The 24,746-nt window shown below is 51.4% G+C and overlaps 1 protein-coding gene across 3 annotated transcripts in view; it reads right to left on the minus strand.

Annotated features, from left to right (window-relative positions):
• Nucleotides 1-24,746, minus strand: part of IL6R (interleukin 6 receptor) — a 101,499-nt gene that overhangs the window by 64,239 nt on the left and 12,514 nt on the right. For 2 of the 3 annotated variants that reach the window (XM_080649013.1, XM_080649014.1), the window contains exons 2-9: nucleotides 22,458-22,706; nucleotides 21,253-21,376; nucleotides 19,042-19,223; nucleotides 18,627-18,793; nucleotides 18,007-18,148; nucleotides 7,520-7,569; nucleotides 6,414-6,480; nucleotides 5,369-5,459 (exon numbers count right to left, since the gene is read on the minus strand). In XM_080649013.1, coding sequence (XP_080505139.1) covers nucleotides 5,369-5,459; nucleotides 6,414-6,480; nucleotides 7,520-7,569; nucleotides 18,007-18,148; nucleotides 18,627-18,793; nucleotides 19,042-19,223; nucleotides 21,253-21,376; nucleotides 22,458-22,706 — 1,072 coding nt within the window. Of the gene's footprint in view, nucleotides 1-5,368; nucleotides 5,460-6,413; nucleotides 6,481-7,519; nucleotides 7,570-17,962; nucleotides 18,149-18,626; nucleotides 18,794-19,041; nucleotides 19,224-21,252; nucleotides 21,377-22,457; nucleotides 22,707-24,746 lie in introns of all 3 variants that reach the window. The other variant, XM_080649015.1, reaches the window with a different exon arrangement.

The raw sequence follows: 24,746 nt of genomic DNA on the forward strand, positions 1-24,746 counted from the left end.
GAAAAGTCACCTGACAACCCGAAGAAAGACAAGAAAGACGAGGTGGTGATAGCAATCTTCAAAGGCACAGCCAGGTCTCCTTCCTGAAGGGGCCTGTGATGTGAGACTGCAGGGCAAGCCAGCCCCTCCCTCCTGCTGCCCACGTCATCCCTTACTAACTTACTGCCCCACAACGGGAGCAAGGTGGTCTCCCTCAGTCCCACTGATGTCAGCTCCCCCAGGAAGGGCTGGGAGGCAGGAGGGGAAACCATAGTCAAAGACAAGGCTTGGAGCCCTAAGCCGGTTTGGCTCAGTGGATAGAGCATCCGCCTGCAGACTGAAGGGTCCCAGGTTTGATTCCGGCCAAGGGCACATGCCTGGGTTGGGGGCTCGATCCCCAGCAGGGGGCGTGCAGGAAGCAGCCAATCAATGATTCTTTCTCTCATCATTGATGTTTCTCTCTCTCCATCTCCCTTCCTCTCTGAAATCAATAAAAATATATTTATTTTTTTTAAAAAAACACAAGGCTTGGAGATTTTCCTTGGGTTTCTCTTTTTATCGACAGGCTATTCCTGGCCTTGTTGTGATAAATAATTGATAGTTGGCTCCAAATCTGCATCGGCTCTTAGCCTTTTTTCCAAATGGAATAAACAAGCTATAGAATATTCCAGAGGGCTCTGCCAGGCAGGCACTAGGCAGGACGGAGCGCAGCAGGATCTCGCTGGAGCTGTGCCGGGCCCCTGGATGGAACTCTCTGCCTGTCTGAGAAGACGGAGGACAAAATCACGCTCCGGATTCCAAAGTATTCCGACGCTCTGGCCCAGGAATTCCACTCCTGGGAATGTGCCCCAAGGAAATAACCCAGCTATGGAAAACACTTTATGCACAGAGATGTTCCACCCTGCTTTTCCTCAAAGCAGAACCACCACCCAAATGCCCAACAGGAGGCTGGGTCAGTGAACGTGGGAACATGTCCCTAATGGAGAAGTCTGCAGCTAAAGAAAGCGAGGCTTACAAGGAATTTGTAATAATGTGGCAAATGCTTATGTTGTAATTAATACTAAATTTAAAAGGCAGGGATCAGAGTTATAGTTACAGAAAAATCATGGCTACAGAAAAGCCAAACAAGACGTTATGGGGAGGAAAAAGGCTCAGAGGACATTCATTCACTATGAAGTGTTCTTGACCGGGGCACTGACTGCATGGGTGTGTTCACCTTGCGAAAATTCACAGTCATGCCGTGCGCGCTCTTCTGTTTGTTAGACTTCTAGCACATTTACATTTAAAAAGTTAACTGTGGTTCCTGGCCAGCGTGGCTCCATGGCTGAGCATCGACCTATGAACCAAGAGGTCACAGTTTGATTCATGGTCAGGGCACATGCCTGGGTTTCGGGCTTGATCCCCAGTAGGGGGTGTGCAGGAGGCAGCTGATCAATGATTCTCTCTCATCACTGATGTTTCTTATCTCTCTCTCCCTCTCCCTTCCTCTCTGAAATCAATAAAGATATACATTTTTAAAATAAAATAAAAATTAACAGTGGTTAATGGATAAACAAATTGTATTTCTATATAATGAGTGTATTTCCAATAAAAAGGAAAGAACTAAAAAAAGTTAATAGTGGCTGTCTTTGCATAACGTAGATTTTTTTCCTTCTTTCTGTTTGTCAATATTTAGCAAATTGCCAGTATTTAGCAAATAAGCATGTATCACAATTTTTTTAAATCTCTATTGACATTATTTAACCAATATGAAAAGCAGTCTCCATCCTCAGCAACTAAATGGGTAACTGAGAAAAATGGGCTTTCCTTCTTCTGAAATATTTTGAGGAGTGAATGAGACACTTTCTAAAAATCACTACGCTCAAAGGGGCTTGAATAACAGCCAGTCTGAGGGTGCCCACGCCTGACATGGCTCTGCCCTGGGCAGGGGTCTGAGCAGGGCCTGGGGCTAGAGAGGGCGTGGGGCAGAGAGGAGAAAAAAGCCGAGCTGTCAGACCCCACTTGCACCTCAGCCTCTGCCTCTTATCTCGTGTACATCTTTGAGCTTCAGGACGCTTGCTTAAAGAAAAGGTTCTACAGCTGAACGTTTTTTAAATATTCATAATAACTCTCACTCTTTTTAGAAAATAAGAAACCAAGACTTAGGGAGAGGAAGTGACCCCACCCCCCAAGGCCATGAGGGTACCCACAGCACCCAGCCACTTCCCCGGCCCAGGATGCTCTGAGACTCCCTCTGGCCCTACCATGAAGGTGAGAGAGTGTGTGATTTTTAAATACTGGAGTGAGACTACATTCAACACAAAATTCTCTAAATCACTGGCATAGACACATAGGAAGTCCTCACTCACAGCGTCGGCCCATTCTAGGTAAATGTGCTGAGAAAGAAGCCTCTGCTATGAGAATGCCGTTTCCGCAGCGCAGCGCGGCATGCAATGAAGACAGAAAAGCGCGGGGCCTGGGGAGCAGGGTGGGGAGAACTACCCTGTAAGGCATGACATCCACTTAAGAAGATGGCCCATCCTGGATGGCACACGTGAAGTTTTAAAAATTATCACGGATACTCGTGGGAAATAGTTAGGAAAATACTTGGCTTGAAGTGCCAAGTAAATGTGTTAAAGAGAAAAATATGGGGCCATGGACTGTAAGGACGTGCTTCCACCTGCCCCTCACATCCTGCCTGTTGTAACGTGGCCATCCCAGCGGTCCTGGGGCCCAGCCATTTCGGCAGCTCTGGCATGAGGGACTTGGAGAACAGAGGGGTTTTCATCACTTGAAATAACTGGCCTCTTTTCAAATAAGTTTGCCTTACACGGGCGAAAACGGAAGCTCGCCCGGCTAGGAAATAAATTACTGACATGTTTCCAGCGCTGGGTCCTGAGCCCCAGGGACCCTGGTTGTGTAGCAACCAGCCAGTGTACAAGCACCGTCAGCACATTAGCAAACGAGGTGCGCTGTGGCCAGTTCCCAACCTAACGCTCCCTGTCGGTGATGGACAGCCCACCAGGATGGCGCTGCTTGTAAATGGAGCCAGAGGTGGCTGCTAGGACCAACTGGCTCCACCCACCGCTTAGCGGACAGCAGGCTAGCGTGGTTGGCTGGGACTCTCAGGACGTGGATTCTAGTCCTGGCTCTGCTGGTAACAAACCGTGTCCTCAGGCAAGTCATCTGACCTCTTGGGGCTGTTTCCTCATACGTAACATTAAAGAATTTGACTAAATTGCCCTGACCAGTTTGGCTCAGTGGATAGAGCGTCAGCCTGAGGACTGAAGGGTCCCAGGTTCGATTCCGGTCAAGGGCATGTACCTGGGTTGCAGGCACATCCCCAGTGGGAGGTGTGCAAGAGGCAGCTGATCGATGTTTCTCTCTCATCGATGTTTCTAACTATCCTCTCCCTTTCCTCTCCGTAAGAAATCAATAAAATATATTTTTTTTAAAAAATTTGACTAAATGACCTCCAATACCCTATCCAAAGATCAAGCGCTTTGGGTTTAGATCTTGGCCTTGCCATTACTAGCGGTGATCACTCCTCTCAGCTTTAATCTCCTCATCTGTCAAGTGGGAATCATGATATTTACTCTATGGGGCCTGTGATAGGTTAAGAGAAAGGCCTGCGGAAGAAGCTCTAATGATACAGAAACAGAACACAGAAATACATGCCTGAGGGCAAGGAATCCCTTCGAAGGCTGTAGAAGACCCCTGAATGCTGGGGTGGCCTCTCTCTGGCCCAAAATTAAAAGACAGTGTGTTCTCAGCTTCTCCAAGGAGCTACCTCCACTCATTAGGAACTTCAGCTTTTGCACACACACCCTTTGGCAAATTTGCTTACTACTTCACCGGAAAATCCAAGTGGAAACAACCCTGAACCCACTGCGTTGCCATCGTGCTAATCTTCCAACCCTGACCGCCTTATGGTCAAGCTATTTCAGGGTCACGGTGAGGACCCAGTGACCTAACGTGGGGAACTCTCTCTGCCAAGGTCTTACCCTTTCTTCCCCAACCCCGTCACACACCATCTCCCACGATCACCAACTGGAGTCTCCTGAAAGTTACACGCAAGGTGAGAGAGAGGAGGACAGAGACGTTTCTCCTCCGTCGCATCATCACTGTCATTAACCGCCACCCAAAGTGAGGCCACGGCCCGGCATCCTATAGGGCTTCAGCACACGCAGGAGTGCAAGTTCCTGCAGGGACACCGTGAGCACTGGACGCTGCCTTTATGGCCCAGTGACAGCACTGTTAGCTGATTTTTCTGCAAGCTTGGGAGGGAAGGACAAAACCAGTGACCACAGAGAGAAGAGACTGGGATGAACGGGCATGGTGCTACAGCGGCCAGGGTGCCCACTCGGCCTGTGTCCTAACCATGGCCAGAGGCGAGCACTAGCACCGGGCATTGAAAGGTGACCCTCTAGGTTTGCTTGTGTTTTGTTTTTAAATATATTTTTATTGATTTCAGAGAGAGGATGGGAGAGAGAGAAATATCAATGAGAGAGAATCATCCATCAGCTTCCTCCTGGCAGGGCACTCCCCCGCCCTCCCCGCACTGGGGATCAAGTCCGCAACCCAGGCATGTGCCCTGACTGGGAATCGAACCGTGACCTCCTGGTTCATAGGTCGACCCTCAACCACTGAGCCACGCTGGCTGAGCTAGGTTTCCTTGTTTTGAGACATGGAATAGTCCCCCAGAGGCTGACCAGGCACCCGAGATGACCTGTGTGCATACTGATGTTCTCAGGTGCTACTTAATCGCCTTAGTGCGTGGCTCTGGAGGAAGCGGTCATATTCACCTCGCAATCCCAGGGCCTGAAGCTTTTCTTCGGCGCCCAACACTCTCCCTCCCGTTTCCACAACCAGGTTTTCCCGGTGCTTCTCCCTCTCAGGCTGCTCCTCGGCCCCTTTCTTCTCACTCCTCCTCCTCCTCCACACTTTCCCATGTCAGAACCCTGGGATCCACAGGGCACGGTCACTGGCCTTACTCCTCTGCCACGGCTCCAACTACCACCTGCACGCAGCAACGATCAGAACTGTCTATCAAATATGTCCACTTGGGGTTTTCACAGGCACCTCAGACTCAGTGGTCCCAAACTAGCATCATCATCATTTTTCACTCCATTGTTCTCCCTCCAGCGTTGCCCATTTTAATGCGTGACCTGCCCTCCCCGCTCCGTCCCATCTGCCCAATTGCCAAAGCCAGAAACTTGAGGGTCAGACTTGACTCCTCCGTCTCCTTCCTTCTCCTGATCTACTGTCATCGAATCTTATTGATCCTACCTCAGAAATACCTCGAGTCATTCGTGGCTCTCCCGCTCATTGCCACCGTCCCAGCACAGGCGAAGCTAGCGAGATAAGAAATATGTGAACACCCAGGGCCACCCCCCAGGACCCGTCTCACCTCAGAACAACGCCAATGCAGAGGAGCGTTCCGAAGGCCAGGCTTCCTCCAGCCACCAGGAATGTGTACAGTGGTACTGGAGACTCTTGCACTACAAGGGGAAAAGGAGGAGGAGGAGGAGGAGCAGAAGGAAGAGAAGAAAATAAACCACTCAGCTGGTGCTATCAAAAGTCTCCAAGGAACCTCACCCCGGAGGAGGAAACAGCTCTGCTCACCAGTAGGCCTCCTGCCAGTGTTTTGGCCAAAGCCACTCTAGACGAATCACTCCCAGCAGAGTCTGACAAACCCCGGGATTCTGCCACTTGGCAAGAGATCCACCCCAAGCTCAGAGCTTCTGAGCACCTGTGGCCAGCCACAGGCTCCCACTCCCCCGCTTCAGGGTGGCTTTTCTAGGGGTGCTCAGCCTGACCCCATAAGGCACAGATGGGGGCAAGAAGCAGAAAGCTTTGGGGACCTCATTGATGGCAGCTCCATTGAGGACGATGCCAGGGAGGCCCAGGTGCTTTAAATCAAGTGTTTGGGTGCAGTGTTCTCCATGGGGCGTCATCTCTTGCCTGTCTCCCCGCTTGGTATTCAAGCCCCAGCCATAGGATCTTCATTCGCTCTTCCACATGCCATGTTCTCCTCGCCTCGCCCCGCCCCTACCCGGCCCCGGGGCTCTCCGCACATGGTCTCGCATCTCCCCCAGAACACTCTTCCCACCTTCACTGCACCCCTTTTCTCTCCAGTCCTCCTTGGCCTTTGGGTCTCAGATGAGATGAGGATACTTCCTTTGAGCCGTGACCCCACTCCAAGCTGGGTAAGTGCCAGTGGTGAAATAGTTCACTGATTTGTCTCATTATTCTTGTGGTCCCCTCATAATACCTTCGCTAACAATATCCAACGTGGACGTACAAGGTAATAAAAGAATGTTTCCGCCATTGGTCTTTTCCAGGAAGCAGACTGGCCCCCTGCCGACATGTCCAAATAAGAAAGCGCTTTCTACAGAGTTACAAGCCTTTGGTGCCTGTTAGGCCACAGAAACACAAAATTACCCAGCGCTCACCTGGGAAGCTTGTCGTATTTGCGGGATAGTTGGAGATGTTGTCATCGTCTTTGTTGGTAGTAGGTGCCTGTAAAAGACATTCCTCACTGTAAACCCATGTCTGTGGATTCCACCTTCATTTGAGACCCAGCTCTGGCACCTCCTCAACCCCCACCTTGCCCCCCGCCCCCCGAAGCCATTCCTTTATCTCATGTACCTCTCCAATTGTGACCTGTCACTTTCAACATTTGCATGATTACTGGAATTATCTGCATCTACACCTTGCTACCCAAGGTGGGGATTTCTTCCCATCTGCCACGCCACCACGAGCTTAAGTTGTCCTTCGGGTCTGGTGCCAGGGCCCAGGTACCACCCCTGACTAGGAAAATCACAGACTAGAATCCTGGGTCCACCACTACTAGCTCTGTGACCGTGGGCAGATTTCGTAACCCAGGTGGGTGTCCGTGTTCCTCCCTGAATCTCAGTTCACGTAAGGATCAGTGAGATAGCAAATGCAGGCTCTCAGTCAGTCAGTGCCCCTACACCCTGTGCTGGGAGCTCTCTGGCCAAGGGACTGGACTTCATGCCGGGGTTGCTTCCACCGGTCCTGGACAGGCTGGCCCTGAGGATGGGTGAGGTGCTGGACCCCGGCTCCGCCTCTGTGCTGCCCAGCTCCGGGAGCCTGGGGCCTCCCCGCTTAGCGTTTGGGAATTGGGGACCACGGAGGAGAGGCCGTTGGGTGGGAAATTGGATTACTCGAGGATTTGTTTAAGCAGCTTCAGCAGTAATCCTCTTTCCAGATCATTATGACACCAGGAGTCCACAGGGAAGGGCTCGGAGGAACTGAATCGCAGTCGCACGCTAAGCCTTCGGTGGTGTCCAGACGCTCGGGGTGAAACAGCATCCACTGACAGCTTGTGAGCCAGCCCCTCACGGCTCTACGCCTCACAAAAGCCCCGGATCGAGAACTGGCCCTGCCGTCTTACAGAGCCTTGAAAGGACACAGAGTCTGCCCACAGCCACACTGCCAGTAAGTGGCAGAGCTGGGATTTAAACTAAATTCTGTCTGGTGCCAGCCAGAACGCTAACCGATAGGTGTTGACCCTTTGACAAGAACATGAGCTCACCTTCGTGGAGGACACCTCCACCGTGGGCGCAGTTGAAACACTCATGGGTTCTGTGGATAGAAGAAGTAGTATTAATGATTCAGGGACCCTGGAATCCTGTCTGATGGGCTGCAGAAGCAGAATAAAGGTCACCACAATGCTATTTAGAAGGGCATAACGTTGCCCAGCCGGCGTGACTCAGTGGTTGAGCTGCAACCTATGAACCAGGAGGTGACGGCTTTATCCCCAGTTGGGGGCGTGCAGGAGGCAGCCAATCATGTGACTCTCTTTCATCATGGATGTTTCTATCTCTCTCTCTCACTCTCCTTTCCTCTCTGAAATCCGATTTTTTTTAATGTTTTTTAAATAAATAAAAGGGCATAATGTTGGAATTAACCAAATACCCAACCATAAGGGTCTAGCTACATAAATGACGATATAACCATATTTTATAACCGCTTTTTAAAAAAATTGATCCCAGAGAGGGGAAGGAAGAAGAGAGAGAGACATCACTGTGAAAGAAAAACATCAATTGGTTGCCTCCAGCATGTGTCCTGACTGGGGATCAAACCCACCACCTTCTGGTGCACGAGATGATGCTCCAGTGCACTGGGCCACCGGCCAGGGCTACTGCAATAGCTTTAAAAAATACTTTAGACAGACGTTGAGGACATGCTATAAAGTCATATGAAAAATGCAAGGCAAGACAAAATCCCAATAGTTTGATCCAAAATGTTTAAAGAAACGTATTTATGGCACCATTTATCGTATATCACATTATATACCATAATATATATTCACACACAGGAAGAAAAAAATTGGAAGGACACACATCACCAGAGGTAAGCACTGTTGCCATGTTAGTTAGGACGACTCCTAACACTGACAGAGGCCCGGACGAGGGAACTGCCGCTGCCTGGGGTGCTCCCAGCAGCGTGCTGTGGGCGAGCTCTGTGTCCTTTTGAAGCCCCTCCTCCTCTTCTGCATGCAGGAACGTCGCTAAGAGTAAATCCTAAGAGTTCTCGTCACCAGGTGACATTTTTTTCCCACTTTCTCTTCTCCCTTTTCTTTTCTTTTTATTGTACCTACATGGGACAAAGGGTGTCAGCTAAATCTACTGTGGCAATCATTTCACAATGTGTGTCAATCAGACCTTCATGCTGTCTGCCTTACCCTTACACAGCGACACATGGTAATCCTTTCTCAATAAAACTGGGAACTTTTCAATGAAGTTAAAAAATAAAAATAAAAACATGTTCATTTCCTTCCAGGCACCTTTTTGCAATAAAAAGTATTTAACAGCCCAGCCGGCGTGGCTCAGTGGTTGAGCACTGACCTGTGAACCAGGAGGTCAGGGCACATGCCTCAGTCCCATCCCCAATGTGGGGCGTGCAGGACGCAGTGGATCAATGATTCTCTCTCATCATTGATGTCTCTCTCTCCTTCTCCCTTCCTCTCTGAAGTCTAGATAGATAGATAGATAGATAGATAGATAGATAGATAGATAGATAGATAGATAGACAGATTTAAAGTGTTTAACATAAACAAGTTCTCATCCTCCGGGGTGGATTTCGTACACTTTGCTCGAGAAGCGGCAGGGACCCGGGCATCCTCATGAGGCCTTCCCCTCCATGGAACAGTGTTTCTGCAGAAACCCCCAGGGCAGCAGGAGGCCAAGAATAAAAGTGTGCGTGTGACCTGAGGCCCGGCTCGGCAGCAAGCGTGGGCCCAAGGGACCGGAACTGAAACAGGACTGGCAACGCGTAGAATGCTCTGAAGTTTAGAAGTATTTTCTTTCCAGCTTATCATTTCTCCATCAGGAAGTTAAAAACACCGGAGAAATGGTTCACACAAAGATGTCCAGCCTCCCTGAGCCAAAAGCAAAATAACTAGTCAGAGGCGGAGGAGAGTGTGCCATCCCCAAGAGAGAACACCACACACTGAAGGGGACAGACAAGCATGTTCATCCCTCCTTCCCATTATGCAGAGAGGAAACAGAGACCCAGAGAGGGGGAGCAACTTGCCCAAGGTCACACAGCAAGTGAGCCCCAAGTCAACCAAGAATAAATGGGAAGAACCCTTATTCTTATTCCTTTGTGTTCCTCCCAGCCGAGCCCAGTAAAGGACGGACTCACAGCAGAAAGTGACTGAAGGATGGATGGAGGGCATGAGGGCGCTAGAATGAAAGCAAACAGCAGGAGATGGGGCAGCACTACTTAGAAAATATGGCTGACCATGGATGGTCATTCAGCCCAGTGGTTCCCACACCCACCATGCTCAGCCTTCCCTGTGGCCTTTTAGGCTCCACCCTTGACCTATGGCCTCAGAATCTTAGGGATAGGATCCAGACATTAGGGTTTTTAAAAGACTCCCCAAACCAGAGAGATGTTTTAGGAAGAAAGAGAGACCTGTATAGTTTCTACCCTCAGCTCTGACCCCCATCATGGCATGTGGTCCAGAGAAGGGCGTTTTACCTTTGGTGACTCAGTTTCCCAGGGGCCAAGTGGGGGTTTTAGTTTGGTATTATTTCAAATAACCCAGGAATGTTACCAGAATGAATAAAAGTTTTCTAATGCAGAATAAAACTTACATAACAAGACTTTTTAAAGATCTCACTAGATGACCATGGGGGCCCCTAATTCAGACCATTTTGTCCCCTGAGACGGAAAGTGGAGCAACTTTTGCATCATTACTAATAATCATTTCCATTTCCCAGATGAAGGAACTGGGGCTCAATGGAGATAAGATTAATAATGTTAATAGCATACTAATAAAATACCACTAATATTTCTAGCACCAACATCTTGAGGCTAACTACACGCCAGTTCCAAATGGCTCATTTGCCTGCATTATCATCCCATTTCGCCCTCACAGCATCACACGAGGCGGGCACTATTACCCCCGTTTTACAAAGACACGGAGACTCACAAAGGCTGTGGGAAGTTGTTAGCACTGAGGAGCACATTCCTTTTCGGCTTCGGCAAAAGTACTTTATATTTCTCCTCAGGTATTTTATATTTCCTAATGCCTCACTTCACTGGCATGTTGGGTAAAAGAGGGGAAGGAACTATGATTCACTGCCCCCTGTGTACTGTTATATTTATAATAAAACTAGAGGCCCGGTGCATGAAATTTGTGCATGGGTAGGGTCCTGAGGCCTGGCCAGCGATCAGGGCCGATTGGGGCCTTCCAGCTGCTGGCCAGGGCCTCCCTTCCCCGGCTGGCACCTTCCTTCATTCCGCGCCACCCCCTGGTGGTCAGCACATATCATAGAAAGCAACTGAACTCCTGGACTCCCGCGGGGACACTCTGCATATTAGCCTTTTATACATATAGATGAATGAATGACTGAACTCTAATAAATGAGATTAATGGAAGACCATGTGTGAGTTGTGAGGTTTGTTCCATAGGAGATTCTAAAACAAGAAACTTTTTTCCATTAATTTGAAAATTAGCTTGGGTTTGCTTGAGTTTTGAAATACAGAAATTCAATATAAAAGACGGCAGAGACCTTCTTCATGCAAGATGTGTAACCTTGGTCAAGACCCTTAACCTCTTTTTAGTCCTTGTTTCTTCATTTCTAAGCGAGGGGGTGGCTTCCTCCTGCACAGATCACCCAAGATCACACACTAAAAGCACCTAACACTGGCCCGGAACACAATAATATTTGTTTAAAAACTGGCCCAACTCTCAAAATTAGGAACAGAGAACACAATAACTTCTGGGATGTAATGTACAGCATGGTGACTATAGTTAACAACACTGTATTGTATATTCAAGAGTTGCTAAGAGAGTCAATCATAAAAGTTCTCATCACAAGAAAAAAAAATTTGGAACCACTTGTGGCAATGGATTAAGTAAACTTACTGTGGTGATCAGTTCACAATATATACATAGATCAAATCATATTGTACACCCAAAACTACAATATTATAGGTCTATTATCCTATATAATAAAAGGGTAATATGCAAATCGACTGAACAGCAGAACAACCGGTTGCTATGATGCGCACTGACCACCAGGGGACAGGTGCTCAACGCAGGAGCTGCCCCCTGGTGGTCAATGCACTCCCACGGGGGAGCACCGCTCAGCCACAAGCCGGGCTGACAGCTGGCGAGCACAGTGGCCCGCCTCCCCAGCAGGGCTAAGGATGTCCGACTGCAGCTTAGGCCCGCTCCCCACGGGCCTAAGCCGTCAGTCAGACATCCCCCGAGGGCTCCCGGGCTGTGAAAGGGAACAGGCCAGGCTGAGGGATTCCCCCCCCCCACACCAAGTGCATGAATGTCGTGCACCGGGCCACTAGTATTTCAATAAAACTAGGGGGAAGAGAACATAAAACATTTTTTCTTAAATTTTTAAAATAGTATATAATGACAAGTTAAGATATAGGCTACTGGATAGGGTTTTGGGGTGGAAGTACAGAGGGGAAAAATAGGAGTGGGCTGAGAATTAAAAGAGGAAAAAGAAAGAAAAAGAAGGCGATTGGGTGGCAGAGAGATGAGGGAGCAAGGACAGAAGGATGAACCACAAAGCCAGACACTCACGGGAGGGGCAGGGTTGGGGAGAGACCAGGACACACACAGGCCGAGCACCCACAACGCCTTCCACTCGGCACATGCTCACTTCCTCCCTTGGCCTCACACCTTCCTTCACGCCCTGTAAACCACCAACCAGAAAGTTAATCATTGCTCCACCATTCGAGGGGGGAAAAATAAAAAACCTCAGGAGGAGCTGACAGTCTCCCAGTGGGGTCCCAATACCCCCAGGATGGTCTGTAGACAAGTGTACTGGCCTGAGGCCAAAGGAGAAACATCCAGAAAAGGCAATGTGGATACCTCATTGAAGTAAGGTTGCCAAAGTGTCCTTCATTCTGAGTTTATGCCCGTTTCACCCTCTCTTTTATGAAATAACTAGAGGCTCAGTGCACAAATTTGTGCACAGGTGGAGCCGATCAGGCGGGCCGGCAGGGGGGACGCAGGCCTTTGGCCGGCCGGTCCCGCCCCCTGGTTGAACTCCCGGTCAAACGGACAATTTGCATATTAGCCTTTTATTATATAGGAAAGGAGGATGGTGATGGTAAATAGCCACAGCTATTTTTTCCTTAATTGCTTAATTTTATGTCCTTACTCAACAAAATTAAAAGTTGATGACCTTAGTCCAAGCTGGATGACTCTGTTGGTTGTGGGTTCGATTCCCACTCAGAGCACATACCTAGGTTGTGGGTTCAATCCCCAGTTGGGGAAGGTATGGGAGGCCACCAATCCATGTTTCTCTCTCTCCTGTTTCTCTCCGTCTTTCTCCCTCACTCTAAAATCAATTAACATACCCGCGGGGGAGGATTTTTTAAAAAGTTGATGACCTCCTTGGGTCCTTTCTGAGATGTTACAGACCCGTGAAAAGGAACCTCGGAGCTATGCAGACAGGTGGGGCAGGCAGCGAGGATGCAGGAGGAGGTGATGCAGAGATGAGCTGGACGGAAGAGGGAGCTGACCAGAGGAATATGTGGCATGAGGATGGAAGGACGTGCGTGTGAAGCTGGGGGCAGTGAGGTAAGCGAAGGAGAGCCAGGCAGGCGGCCGAGGCGGGCGGGCAGCCCAAGGGGGCCTTCTGCACACGCTCAGGAGTTTGAACTTCACAGGAAAAGTAATGGGGAGCCATGGCTGTGGGTTGGGGGCGGGGGATGACAGATGCAGGCTAATAGTGATTTGGAAAGATGCCCGCAGCAGTGGTGTGGTGTGGCTCACACAGACAGGAGCTCTAGAAGGAGGGGCCGTTGTCACATGCACTCCCAGCACGGGAAGGCCAGAGGGTTTAGATGACAATACAGGGTGGGGCAAAGGCAAGCTCACACTGGTGAGTCCACGAAACACAGTTTATTCTTATATTATTATTCATTAATTACCGCATTAGTTTCCATATGAACAAAAAGCCTACTTTTGCCCACCCCTGTATATAGCTCCCCTGGGATCCAGGCCAGGGAGACTCACCTGCCTGGAGAGTCTCCAGCCCTGTCCTCGGGGCACCCCAAACCTCTAGCACCTCCTTCAACCCCTGGGGTTCCCCAAAATGGGTCCACCCTACTCTCTGCCTGTCACCCGTAGTTCTCATTATTTTCTGGGTGAGGGTGAGCAGGGCATGAAGCAAAGTGAAAGGAATTTGTTAGGAGCAAGAAATAACCCTCTTATGTCCAATGGGCTTTTCCCAGGCACCCTGCCCCACTTTGCAAAGGGGCTTTTGGGGATCCCAGACTCACCTGGTGCCAGTCGTTTCTGGAGAGAGCTACTGACAAGCTGCCCTGTCAGTAACCTCTGCTCCCTGCCCTGCCCTGCCCTCAGTGACAGTCTCAGTGAGTCACTGCCACAGGTGCTGTCAGCAGTCACCTGCCTTTGCTGGCTGGAGCAGGGACCCCAAGACCTATGACTCAGTGCCCTGCCCTCCAAAAGGGGAATCTCCCTGGGAACATAGCCCGTGTGCAGCCAGGCACCAGCCTCAAGGGGGCAGCACCCGCTGAAGCCCAGCTCACCAGCCCCCACCCCCACCCCCGCCTCAGTGGGGTGGAGGATGAGGGGTAAAGGGGTGAGGAGAGCAGCTGGTTTCGCTCTTGGATATATTCACCCCTGGGGTTTTGAAGATCCCCCCAAAAGCACACATGTACAGGATGGGGAGTTCAAACTCTTCAGCTGCTTATGGGAGAAGAAGCCAAGTGTTCTTACTGAGCTCACATGGTCACTCTAGCAAGGCACAGAAGCACAGTGACCTGAGGCTGGAAAGTCAGAGACTGTGCCCCTGCTGTATCACCTCCCACTGAGGGGAGGACATCAACAATTTAAAAAGGACATCACAGATGAGACCAGCTTCAGGGGAAGGTGCACAGACAGGTGAGGAACCCCCCAACCAGCCATAAACAGCCTGGGAACTGAAGCCCAAGCAGATGCAGGTCCTCTGGGAATTCCAGAAGAATTCAGAGAGCAGCTAGCTGACTTGTCATGGTGACCCCAGAGGGCGAGGCCCAGTGAGGCCAGAGTTGTTCACATAAGAAAGAACTTCCTACTTAAATAGACATTTCTGCAAAAGAGATAAACAAGTGGCTGATAAGCGCATGAAAAGATGCTCAACGTCACTGTTCATTATGAAAATGCAAATCAAAACTACAATACCACTTCACACACAATAGGATGGCTACTACCAAAACACACACACAAACAGAAAGTAGGAAGTGCCAGCCAGCATGTGCAGGAATTGGAACCTTGTGCCTTGCTGGTAGGAATGTAAAATGGTGCAGCCACTTGGAAAACAGGATGGCAGTTCCTCAAAAACGTAAAAATGAATTATCATGCCCTGGCCGGTGTGGCTCAGTTGGTTGGGCGTCGTCCCATGCACCAAAAGGTTGCCAGTTCAATTCCTGGTCAGGGCTTGATGCTCAGCAGGGGGTGTGCAGGAGGCAGCCAATTGATGTTTCTCTCTCACATAGCTCTCACATCAATGTTTATCTCTCCCTCTCCCTGGCTCTCTCTCTAAAAAATCAATTAAACATGCAAATAAAAAGGAATTACCAAGTGAATTCCACTTCTAGGTTTATACCCAAAAGAATTAAAAGGAGGGACCCGAACAGATATACTGACTCCCATGTTCATAGCAGCATTGTTCACAATAGTCAAACGGTGGAAGCAACTGAGATGTCTGTCCATCCAGAGAGGAATGGGTAGACAAAATGTGACATACACTCAATGCGGTATCATTCATCCTTACCAAGGGAGGAAATTCTGACATTGTACAACATGGATGAATCTCGAGGGCACTCTGCTAAGAGAAATAAACCAGACACAACAGAAGACAAATACTGTGATTCTACTTACATGAGGTACCTACAATATCAGACTCAGAGACAGAAAGTAAAACGATGGCTGTTAGGGACTGAGGGAGGGGGAATGGTGAGTTAGTGTTTATGGGCACAGAGTTTCAGTTCTGCAAGATGAAACAAGTTCTGAAGATGGATGGAGGTGATGGTTGTGCAACAATGTGCAAGTCCTTAATGCCACTGAACTATAGATACTTAAAAATGGTTAAAATAGTACTTTAAGTTATGCATATTTTTACCACAATTCAAAAAAAAATTTTTTTTAAGGAAGAAAGGACTGACAAACACAGGATTTCTTAGAGCTGTTTGTGGCGATCTACATTCAGTGGTTGGAATACAAGGTAAGCGGGCGTCCGCCCGTATCCGGGACACTTCCTCTGAACCATGTTGTAATTAACGTTCTTGCCTCACAAAGGCTCCCAAGGCCACATTCGTGTTCGGTACTCACGGAGCGAGTGCGCTGTGGTTCAAAGAGTGTGCAAGTCAAAGACAACTAGGATCCGGTCAACACAACCTAGCCCGAAGGGTGTTGTCGTTCATTTAAAGGCTTTTCCTACGGAAGATAGAGCAGTGAGGCCTCCCTTCTTATGCAGGTCTGAGGGGAAAATAAGCTTTGAAGAAAAGGGTCCCGTGGAAAGCTGCCTCCGCTCTTGCCGGCCAGGAGCCGGGGAAAGTGCCAACAAAGATCTGAGCCTGCACTCGACATCATGTGCAGCCCAAGCCCGCTCCGCTGGCTCTCCCAGGACAAGGAAGACAAGGACACCCAAACTGCAAAGCCAGGTGAGAGGCAACACCATCACCTCACAGCATCCATCAGGGGGAAGCAGGTGCAGCCTCCACATAGTCTTCTCCCTGGGCCTGGGGCCAGCGGAGGAGGAAGGGGCAGGGGTGCGGACAGGCCTGGACAATGGATGTCACTTCTATCTTTCCCTTTTTATCCAGACACACTCAGTTGACGAGTATTTTACTCTTTTTAAATTGCTTAGTGTTTAAGAACGACGGATTTGGTTCATGACACTGAACAGGCTAAAGAGATCTGACACTGAAACAAGCCTGAAGTCCTTCTGCACTAACACTGGGGCTGCACCACAAAGGGTGGTAAGCTCGCCAATTCCGGAAGCATTCAAGCAGAGGCAGGGTGGCCACCCTCTGGGCTGTGGTCAGAGCGATTCCTGCCCTGGGTCTAGGTCTGCTAAATCCTCATCTTTCATAGGAAAGAGTCAAAAGATAATGTCTCAAATCGTCTTCTCGGGAAAACAAACCAACAGCCATATGAGGTTGTTGTTCAGCGTTGAGGAGGGGGCCAACAGAAGAAACAGAAACAGAAGGCCAAGCGGCTTCCTCCAGAAAGCAGGACTGGACACGGGCAGGGGTGGGGCGAGGGACGCTGGCTGTTAGAAGCCCTTCTTTGCTTCTTTGCCTTGGGCAAGTATTCAATTGATGAAAATTTTTAAAGTTAAAAAAAAGTCCAGTGGTGGCCCGGCTGGGTGGACCAGTTGATAGGAGTGTCATCCCGTACACCGAAAGGTCGTGGGTTTGATTCCTGGTCAGGGCACATAGCTAGGTTTTGGTTTGATCCCCAGTAGAAGAGGCAACTGGTTGATGTTTCTCTCTCACATCAATGTCTCTCTCTCTCTCTCTCTCAAATCAATAAAAACATTTTTAAAAATTCCCATGGGTTAAAAAAAAAACCAAACATTAATCATGCAATTACTAAATAATACATTTCCAAAAATATTTAGTAACATTTAATAACATGGAAATGCACACAATATTTTATATTATATATATAACATATATAAAATTCACACACACAAAGGAAAGAAGTACACTAAAATGTTCTCACTGGTTTTCTCTAGCTGGGAAAATACCATTGGTAATTATTCTTCATATTTCTTCTGGAATTTTTCATGTTCTATAACACACTTATTTCAATCATTCCTCTCAAAGGCAATTATTACTACCTTTAACATCTCTTTTTGTTTTTATTTACTTATTTTTAAATATTTTTATTGACTTTTAGAGAGAGAGGAAGGGAGAGGGAGAGAGAGAAACATTGATGTGAGAGCGGAGCATCAACTGTCTGCCTCCTACACGCCTCCTACACGCCTCCTACACGCCCCCTACACGCCCTGGGCATGTGCCCTGACCTGTAATTGAACCAGCCGCCTTTTGGTGCATGGAATGACGCCCAACCAACTGAGCCACACTGGCCAGGGCCTTTCGCATCTTTTTTTTTTTTTTTTTTTTTTTAATAAAAAGCACTAGTAACCGTGGTAAATTAAATATAGCTACAAATTCTTTGCGGCTCCTGCCATCAAGTTGTGAAATGATTTCCCCTCCTTGAGTCCGGGCTGGCCTCCTGGAAGGCGCCAGGCTTCGGGGAGAACTCGGGGCCCCAGTCACCTGCCAGCACCAACCGTCAGACATGTGAGGGAGGCCCCCTAGGGTCCTGCAGGCCTGATGCAACCTCATGTACGGTCTCAGGCAAGACCAAAGGAGCGCTGCCTCGCTGACTCATTTCCAAAATCTGGAGCAGATGAACGGTTTCTGTTTTACCCCGAGTTTGGGGGTGACTTGTTATATGGCAACAGGTAACTGATACAGCAGCCAAGCTGAAACATCCCGTCCGTGCCCGCCAGCTCCTACCTGTCCAGGGGGTGCCCAGGACCTCCTGGCTCCACTCGCTCCACAGGCCGTGCCCAAACTCCTCCCGGGCGCGCAGCTGCACCACGTGTCTCCTGCCACTCCAGGCATCACGGATGGTGCAGTGGTACTGGAGCTCCTTGACCTGAGGGCAGAGGCACGTTACTCGCCACAGGGACACGGATGCCCTCGGCTGCCCCGCCCTCCAGCGCTGCCTCTCTCGGGTCTAGTGCGTGACTCGGCTGGGCATAGCTTCTCCCAAGGCTGCCGTCACCACAGCGGCTCAGACACACGGGTGCCCTCTGGGCCAACACAGGCAGAAGCTGGACGTCACTGCCCCACCCCCGTGCACTGTGGAACCCTGCCGGCCACACCCCGACATGCTCACAGCCCCACTCGCTTCCCAGGTCACTCGGCTCTCACAGAGAGGCCTATGGAGGGGAGGTTTTCATTTCCCTTTTATAGCCGATGCCGCCATTTCAGAAAGGCTCAGAGACTTCTCCACAGCCATCAGGGGGTGAGTGCGGAACAGGACCCAGAACCCACTGCTTGCTTTCTAGCAGCCTTTTTCCTGCCCCTCAGCAGCCACGGCCACTTTTCCATCCAGAAGGAAGAGAAGTTACCATCCATGTTGTGAATGCCTTGGACCGTTCGGCCCGGTATCGGAGCTCAAACTGCAGCCTGTAGAAATAGGAATTCCAGGAGGGCGGGTCTTGCCAGGTGACAGTGAGCCAGCGGGGGTTTCTGTCCACGGCGGTGACCGTGATGTTGACGGGTGGGTCGGGTCGCACTGTGGGAAAAAGAGGCTCTCGTGTGGCAGCAAGTGTGGTGCCGAGGAAAGACCCCCACAGCAGGATGCCACCCCGGCCCCAAGCACTTGCCCTGCTCCCCTGGTCAGCCACAGTCTGACTTCTTGTCAAGTAAAGCCCCAGAGGCTCCAGCTCACCCAACCCTCGCCCAGCCCCTCCCTGCCCCTCCGAGAAGCCCGAGAGGGAAGCAGCTGGAAGGGGCCGAGGAGGCGTGGGAGAGCTTACGTACGGATTCCGTAACCCTCAAATGTGTGGGGTCTGCTGGACTTGCTGCCAGCACTGTTGGCCACGCACAGGGACACGATGTAGAAAGAGTTGTCTCCCTCGGGGATGGCCAGCTGGCAGGAGAACTTCTGGGACTCCCGGGAATACTGGCACGGCTCCTGGGAGTCTTCCGCTGGACCGTGCTGGCTGCCGACACAAACCAAGAGCAGCCCACGCTCAGATTCCGCAAGGACTCGGGACTCGGGAGGGGAGAGGCCTCGGGACTCGGGAGGGGAGAGGCCGTGGTGAGAGGGGCGGGGCTCTGCAGGCTGGCCCTGCGGCTGAGTCCCGGCTCCACACGTGGTAGCTCTTGCAACTTGGAGTAACTTATCCTCTCTGAGCCTTTGTTTGCTCATCTGAAAATGGGAATATTAGCAGTACCTGCCTGGTGGGGGTGGTTAGGGTTAGCTGACAAATGAGTGTAAAACAGATAGCTGGGGCCCGTGGGTCCAAGGTGCTGAAGGGGGTGCACTCTGCCAGGTCCTGTGCTCCTGGAAAGGCGGGGGCTGCAGAAATGAATTGAAAGGCTCCTCCCTGACCTCAGGCCTGCTGGCGGGCCACGGGAGAGGGCGTGGGGTTGGGGGGGGCGGGGGGGGCAGCCAGGAGAAAGACCATCCAGAAGTACGAAGTGCCGGGGGTTCGAAGGAGGTAGGAGCGTTTCTGGCAGGTGAGCCCAGAAAAGAAGTCTGGGAAACTGAGGATATTGGAGGTGAGTCAGACACTGGCCCATCTGGCCTGGAAGCCTGAGACTTCACCCACTTCTGACATGCGTGGGCATGTGAGGCCACGGCAGCCACTCGCCCCGCTGCGGGGGTGACGCATCACCCACCAACCTCCTGTTATGGGTTTGAACCCCAGGCCCAGAACAAACTTCTGGGAAGCCCGCCCCAACCTTTCCATTCTGAGCTAGAGCTTCCCTTACTCCCTTCTTCCCTCCCTCCATTCCACCCAGGCTTCCATCCCACCCAGCCTGGCCCACAGCAGATGCTGAACTCACCGAAGGAACCCTGGTGGAACGAATGGGTGAGCAAGCACAGCTGGGGAGGGCGTGGATGTGTGCACCAAGCAGAATACACAACACCTCCTCCCAGGGCCTGTTTCACCCCCAGCAGCCCCCGGGTCTGAGTCGGGCCTGAGTGGGTTCTGTGGTCCCCCAGGCTCTCACAGTTGCTCCCTACCCCACTTCCTCACTTCAAGGCAGAGGCACCCGACCCAGGAGGAGGATAGAAGTGCCTGGGGCTGCTGACAGGAGGAGGGTGTGAGCTAAAATGTCTCTCTCTCTCTCTCTCTCTCTCTCTCTCTCTCTCTCTCTCTCTCTCTCAAAAGGCCAGTAACAAACACACAAAGTATTCTAATAAACTTGCCATAGGCTGGTCTAGGCAGCTGACCCTGGAAACTGAATCACGCGGTTGAACTCACTGTTCAGATTTTTTGATACTCCGGTGCCTGACAGCCCAAACTCAGATAGAAACACCTGGGCTCAGGGGCCCTTGGCTCTGGAAGGAGACAGCCCAAACTGCAAAGGTGGGTGGGTTTTCAGCATTTCCCCTGCCTCTACATCCCTGCCAGAACTCATCCCCCTAGAGCAAAGGGACATGACACCCCCCGCCCCCGCCCCCCACCCCCGCAGGTGTGACTTCCACCCCCTACTCCAGCTCCCTCTCCGCCTATCACCACTTCCTCTTGTCTGCCATTATCATGGAAAGCGCCCGATAAGCTCACTAGGTCAGGACACCTGGACACAATAATGAGCTGGCTTCCCTTCCCCTCCCAGCACCATTTGCATCTTCGGAACAACGCCCCAACCTTTGCGCGTTGAATAATGAATGTCAGACGGACTGGGTTGGGTTCCTAGCAGAGCTACCAGCAGGGTGACCTTACACAAGTAAATCAGTTTCTCGGAAAAGTCCGTTTCTCTATCTGTTAAAGAGAAAAATCACACCCCCTTCCCATGCCTGCTGTAGCAGTTGATAGAACAGGTATCCAAGCACAGTTTCCTCTCTCATTCCCTCCTCTTCATCCCGAAGGAATTATTTTCTAGTATTTTCTGATGATAAAATTTTGGACTCACTGGCTGGCCAGTACCACTTGGCTCCTTCGAGAGTCCCCCGACCCCCACCCAGGGCCTCCGTTAAGGATGAGCAGACATACACACAGCCCAGACCAGGATACTTACAACTTCCTCACCAACAACACGGCCCTGGTGCTCCGGGAGGGGGCGCTCTGCGGGCTCCACTCACAGACCACGTTGCTGACGGGGCTCTTCCGGAAGCAGGAGAGCTTAGGCTCTTCGGGAGGACCTGGAAGGCCAGCACACCAGGCAGAGGTGAGCTCGCCTCCCTCCCCTTCTCAGGGGAGCCCCTGGCTGAGCCCTGCTCACCTCCCCACCCCAGCTCTGGCGCCAGCTGGGACCCAGGACGCCACGGCCGAACAGCCCCACACACAATAGTGGCTGGGAAATTAAAGGACCTCACAGCGGCAAAGGGAGACACCCAGGGCTAACTTGTCTAAGGGGGAGAGAGAACAATCCCCAAAAGAGGGGTTTGGGGGTCACACAGGCCTGCTGTGTGCTCTCAGGCAAGTCCCACCCTCTTTTCAGTTCCCTTCTCTAACATTAAGTGATGATCAGTAATCGTGACACTGCTTTCCCGCACAGGGTCACCGGGACACCAAGGAAGACGGTGCCTCGGCCCAGGGCCTGGCGCACAGGGCATCTGGCTCCAGCACGTCTTTATCGAGCCGGGAGGGATCTGAGAACCTGCTGGTTCTAAAAATAAAGAGCGTTGGTGTGAGACGATGCAGAGCGTTCAGCATCATACGTACATGTGTGAGTCTACGCACACTTACTCTCTCATTTAATCTCTGCCCGGACTCTGAGGTAAGGTAACGAAATTAACTTACTTAACCAAAGAGGAGACTGAGGAGCAGAGAAGTTAAGCTGCGAAGGAGGACTCACAGGCCCGCCACCTTGCTCCCACCTCAAGCCCTCACTGCACCATGAGGCCAGCGGGACCGTGTCCCCACCAGCCAGCGGGACCGTGTCCCCACCAGCCAGCGGGACCGTGTCCCCACCAGCCAGCGGGACCGTGTCCCCACCAGCCAGCGGGACCGTGTCCCCACCAGCCAGCGGGACCGTGTCCCCACCAGCCAGCGGGACCGTGTCCCCACCAGCCAGCGGGACCGTGTCCCCACCAGCCAGCGGCGCCAGCGGCACCCGCCCAGCGGGAATTCCCGCCCGTCTCGCGGGCAGACGTCCGTGGGCCTGTCCCCAGGATCCGTGGGCCAAGGGAAAAACAGGAGTGGACCGGGTCAGGCAGGGAACCTGGGGTGCAGAGCTGCTGGCAGGGAGCCGTCCCCGAGAGCTCTGCGGACACCACTCACCCTCCACCAGCAGGCGCACGGTTCCCACGGGGAGGCCGCCCCGGTGGCAGGAGTAGTTCCCGGAGTCGCTGAGCTGCACGGATCTCAGGAGCAGCCTCCTTCCCAAACCAGCCCATCTGTCGTGGCTCGAGGCTGTCACCCGGTTCCCGAGCACCCAGTGGACCGTGGCATTGTCTCCCGGTTTCCCGCCCGGACAGGTCAGGGTAACGTTGGCGCCGGGCCTGCTGGTCAGCACATCGCTCTGCACCTCTGGGGAGAGAGAAGACACGCAGTAAGTCCACAGCAAACGGAGGAACTTCATTCCTGATTTGGGGAAGCCCCGAGAGGCTCCAATACTAAACATTTCCCAAGTCCACCCGTGGTCGAGGCCTCGGCCCGGGTGATGGCAACAGCCTCCCAGTGGCCCCGGGCCCCGGCCTTGGCCCTCTCCACCCACCCAGCTGCCCCAGGGAGCCTTCGGAAGCCTCGATCCGGCCTCCCCACTCTTTTGATTAGAAGACCCTTTGAGGGCCTGCCACTGTTCACAGCATAGTGTCCAAAATTAAAGGAACAAGTAAACTTTTTTTTTCAGTACAGATTATATATTCATACTCTAAGATCTAAATTAGCCCAACCACTTTGGACTAATTTTTGTTGTTGTTAATCCTCACCCAAGGATATTTTTTCCATTGATTCCTAGAGAGAGGGGAAGGGAGGGAGGGAGGGAGGGAGAGAAACGTCAATGGGAAAGAGACACATCCATTTGTTGCCTCCCACAGGCTCCCCGACCAGGCCAAACCTGCAGCCCAAACACGTGCCCTTGACCTGGAACCGGACTAGAAACCCTCTGGTGTGTGGGCCGACACTCTCTCACCGAGCCACACCAGCCAGAGCCCACCTTGGACTAATTTATTAACCCCTCTGTTAAATAAGTCCAACCAGCTGAGGGCACTGGGGCCAGGGAATAGGGCCAGTTTCACATGAAGCACACTTGGTCCTTCAAACCAAAGGTACAACCACTTATTAGCAAGCAGCAGCAATAAATCTGGCCCAAGGTTTTGTAGCGGCCCAGCAGCTGCCTGAGCATCTGACCTCACCGCCCACCCCTGCTCCTGGGCCTGGAGGAGGAGCACCAGTCTCTCTCAGCCCTGCAGAGCCTTCTTGCTTGGGAGAGAGTTTTTAACCGCACACCTGGCAGAAGGTCCTTCCGCCCACCCCATCCGAGGTGGCTGTCAGAAAGGAGGGCCTAAGGCTCAGGGACTCCCCGAGGCTGATACGCCCACAGCCAGGGCTGGCTGTGCAAACCGACCATCGGCCACAGTCCAGGGACCAGGGACACGGGCTTCAAAGGGACAGAGACGGCGTCTCCTGGGACTGGGCCCTGCCTGGTTACACAGGCTGCCTTCTCACTTCACCACTTGGAGCCAGAGTCCTCTGCCCCGAGGCGACAGATTAGCAAGTAGCGCAATCACTGTCCCTGAAGCACCCCCTCCACTTCTGCACCCTCCAGCCTCCCCACCTACACAGTGCTCCCTTCTGGGGTTATTCTCCCTTACTTTTTTTAAAAATCCTCACCCGAGGATATTTTTTCCCTTGATTTTCAGACAGAGTGGAAGGGAAGTGGGAGGGAAGAAACATGGACGTGAGAAAGAGATAGAGATTGGTTGCTTACCGCACACACACCCTGACCTGGGCCAGAGATTGAACCTGCACCCGAGGTCCAGGCCCTTGACTGGGAATCAAACCCGAGACCCTTAGGTCAGTGGGCTGACGCTCTAACTGCTGAGCCAAACTGGCCAGGGCATCCCTCTCTGACTTTGAAAATTAGACTCACTACTCATGCGATGTATTTTTACCATTCATTGTGTTTCTGTGGTTCATTTACAGGTAGCGCCAGTGTGTTTATGTTCACCGCTGTGTAATATTCCATTGTGCAGCTACAGTAGATCATCTCCCACGGAGGGAGCTTTGAGTCATATCTCAAAGAGTGTGGCTATCAATGTTCTCACATGTGGCTTTTGGTGCATTTTTCCGAATTTCCCCGAGTAGAATCGCCGGTCCTAGTGTGTGTGTGTGTGTGTGTGTGTGTGTGTGTGTGTGTGTCACACGTGTCCTTTTCCTTCATAACGGAATATACAGTCCAATGGATTTCAGTCCGAAAAGCGCCTGGTGGAGATACAGCCTGCCATTTCCGGTTCACATACTGATTTCCATCTGTGCCTGAATGAGGTTACGTTTAGAAGACACACCGACACTTCTAATCACTATATCGATATTTTCACTTTTCCATTTTCCACTTGATAAAGCAGC

Source organism: Plecotus auritus (assembly GCF_963455305.1).
Source record: "Plecotus auritus genome assembly, chromosome: 12".
NCBI lineage: Eukaryota > Metazoa > Chordata > Mammalia > Chiroptera > Vespertilionidae > Plecotus > Plecotus auritus.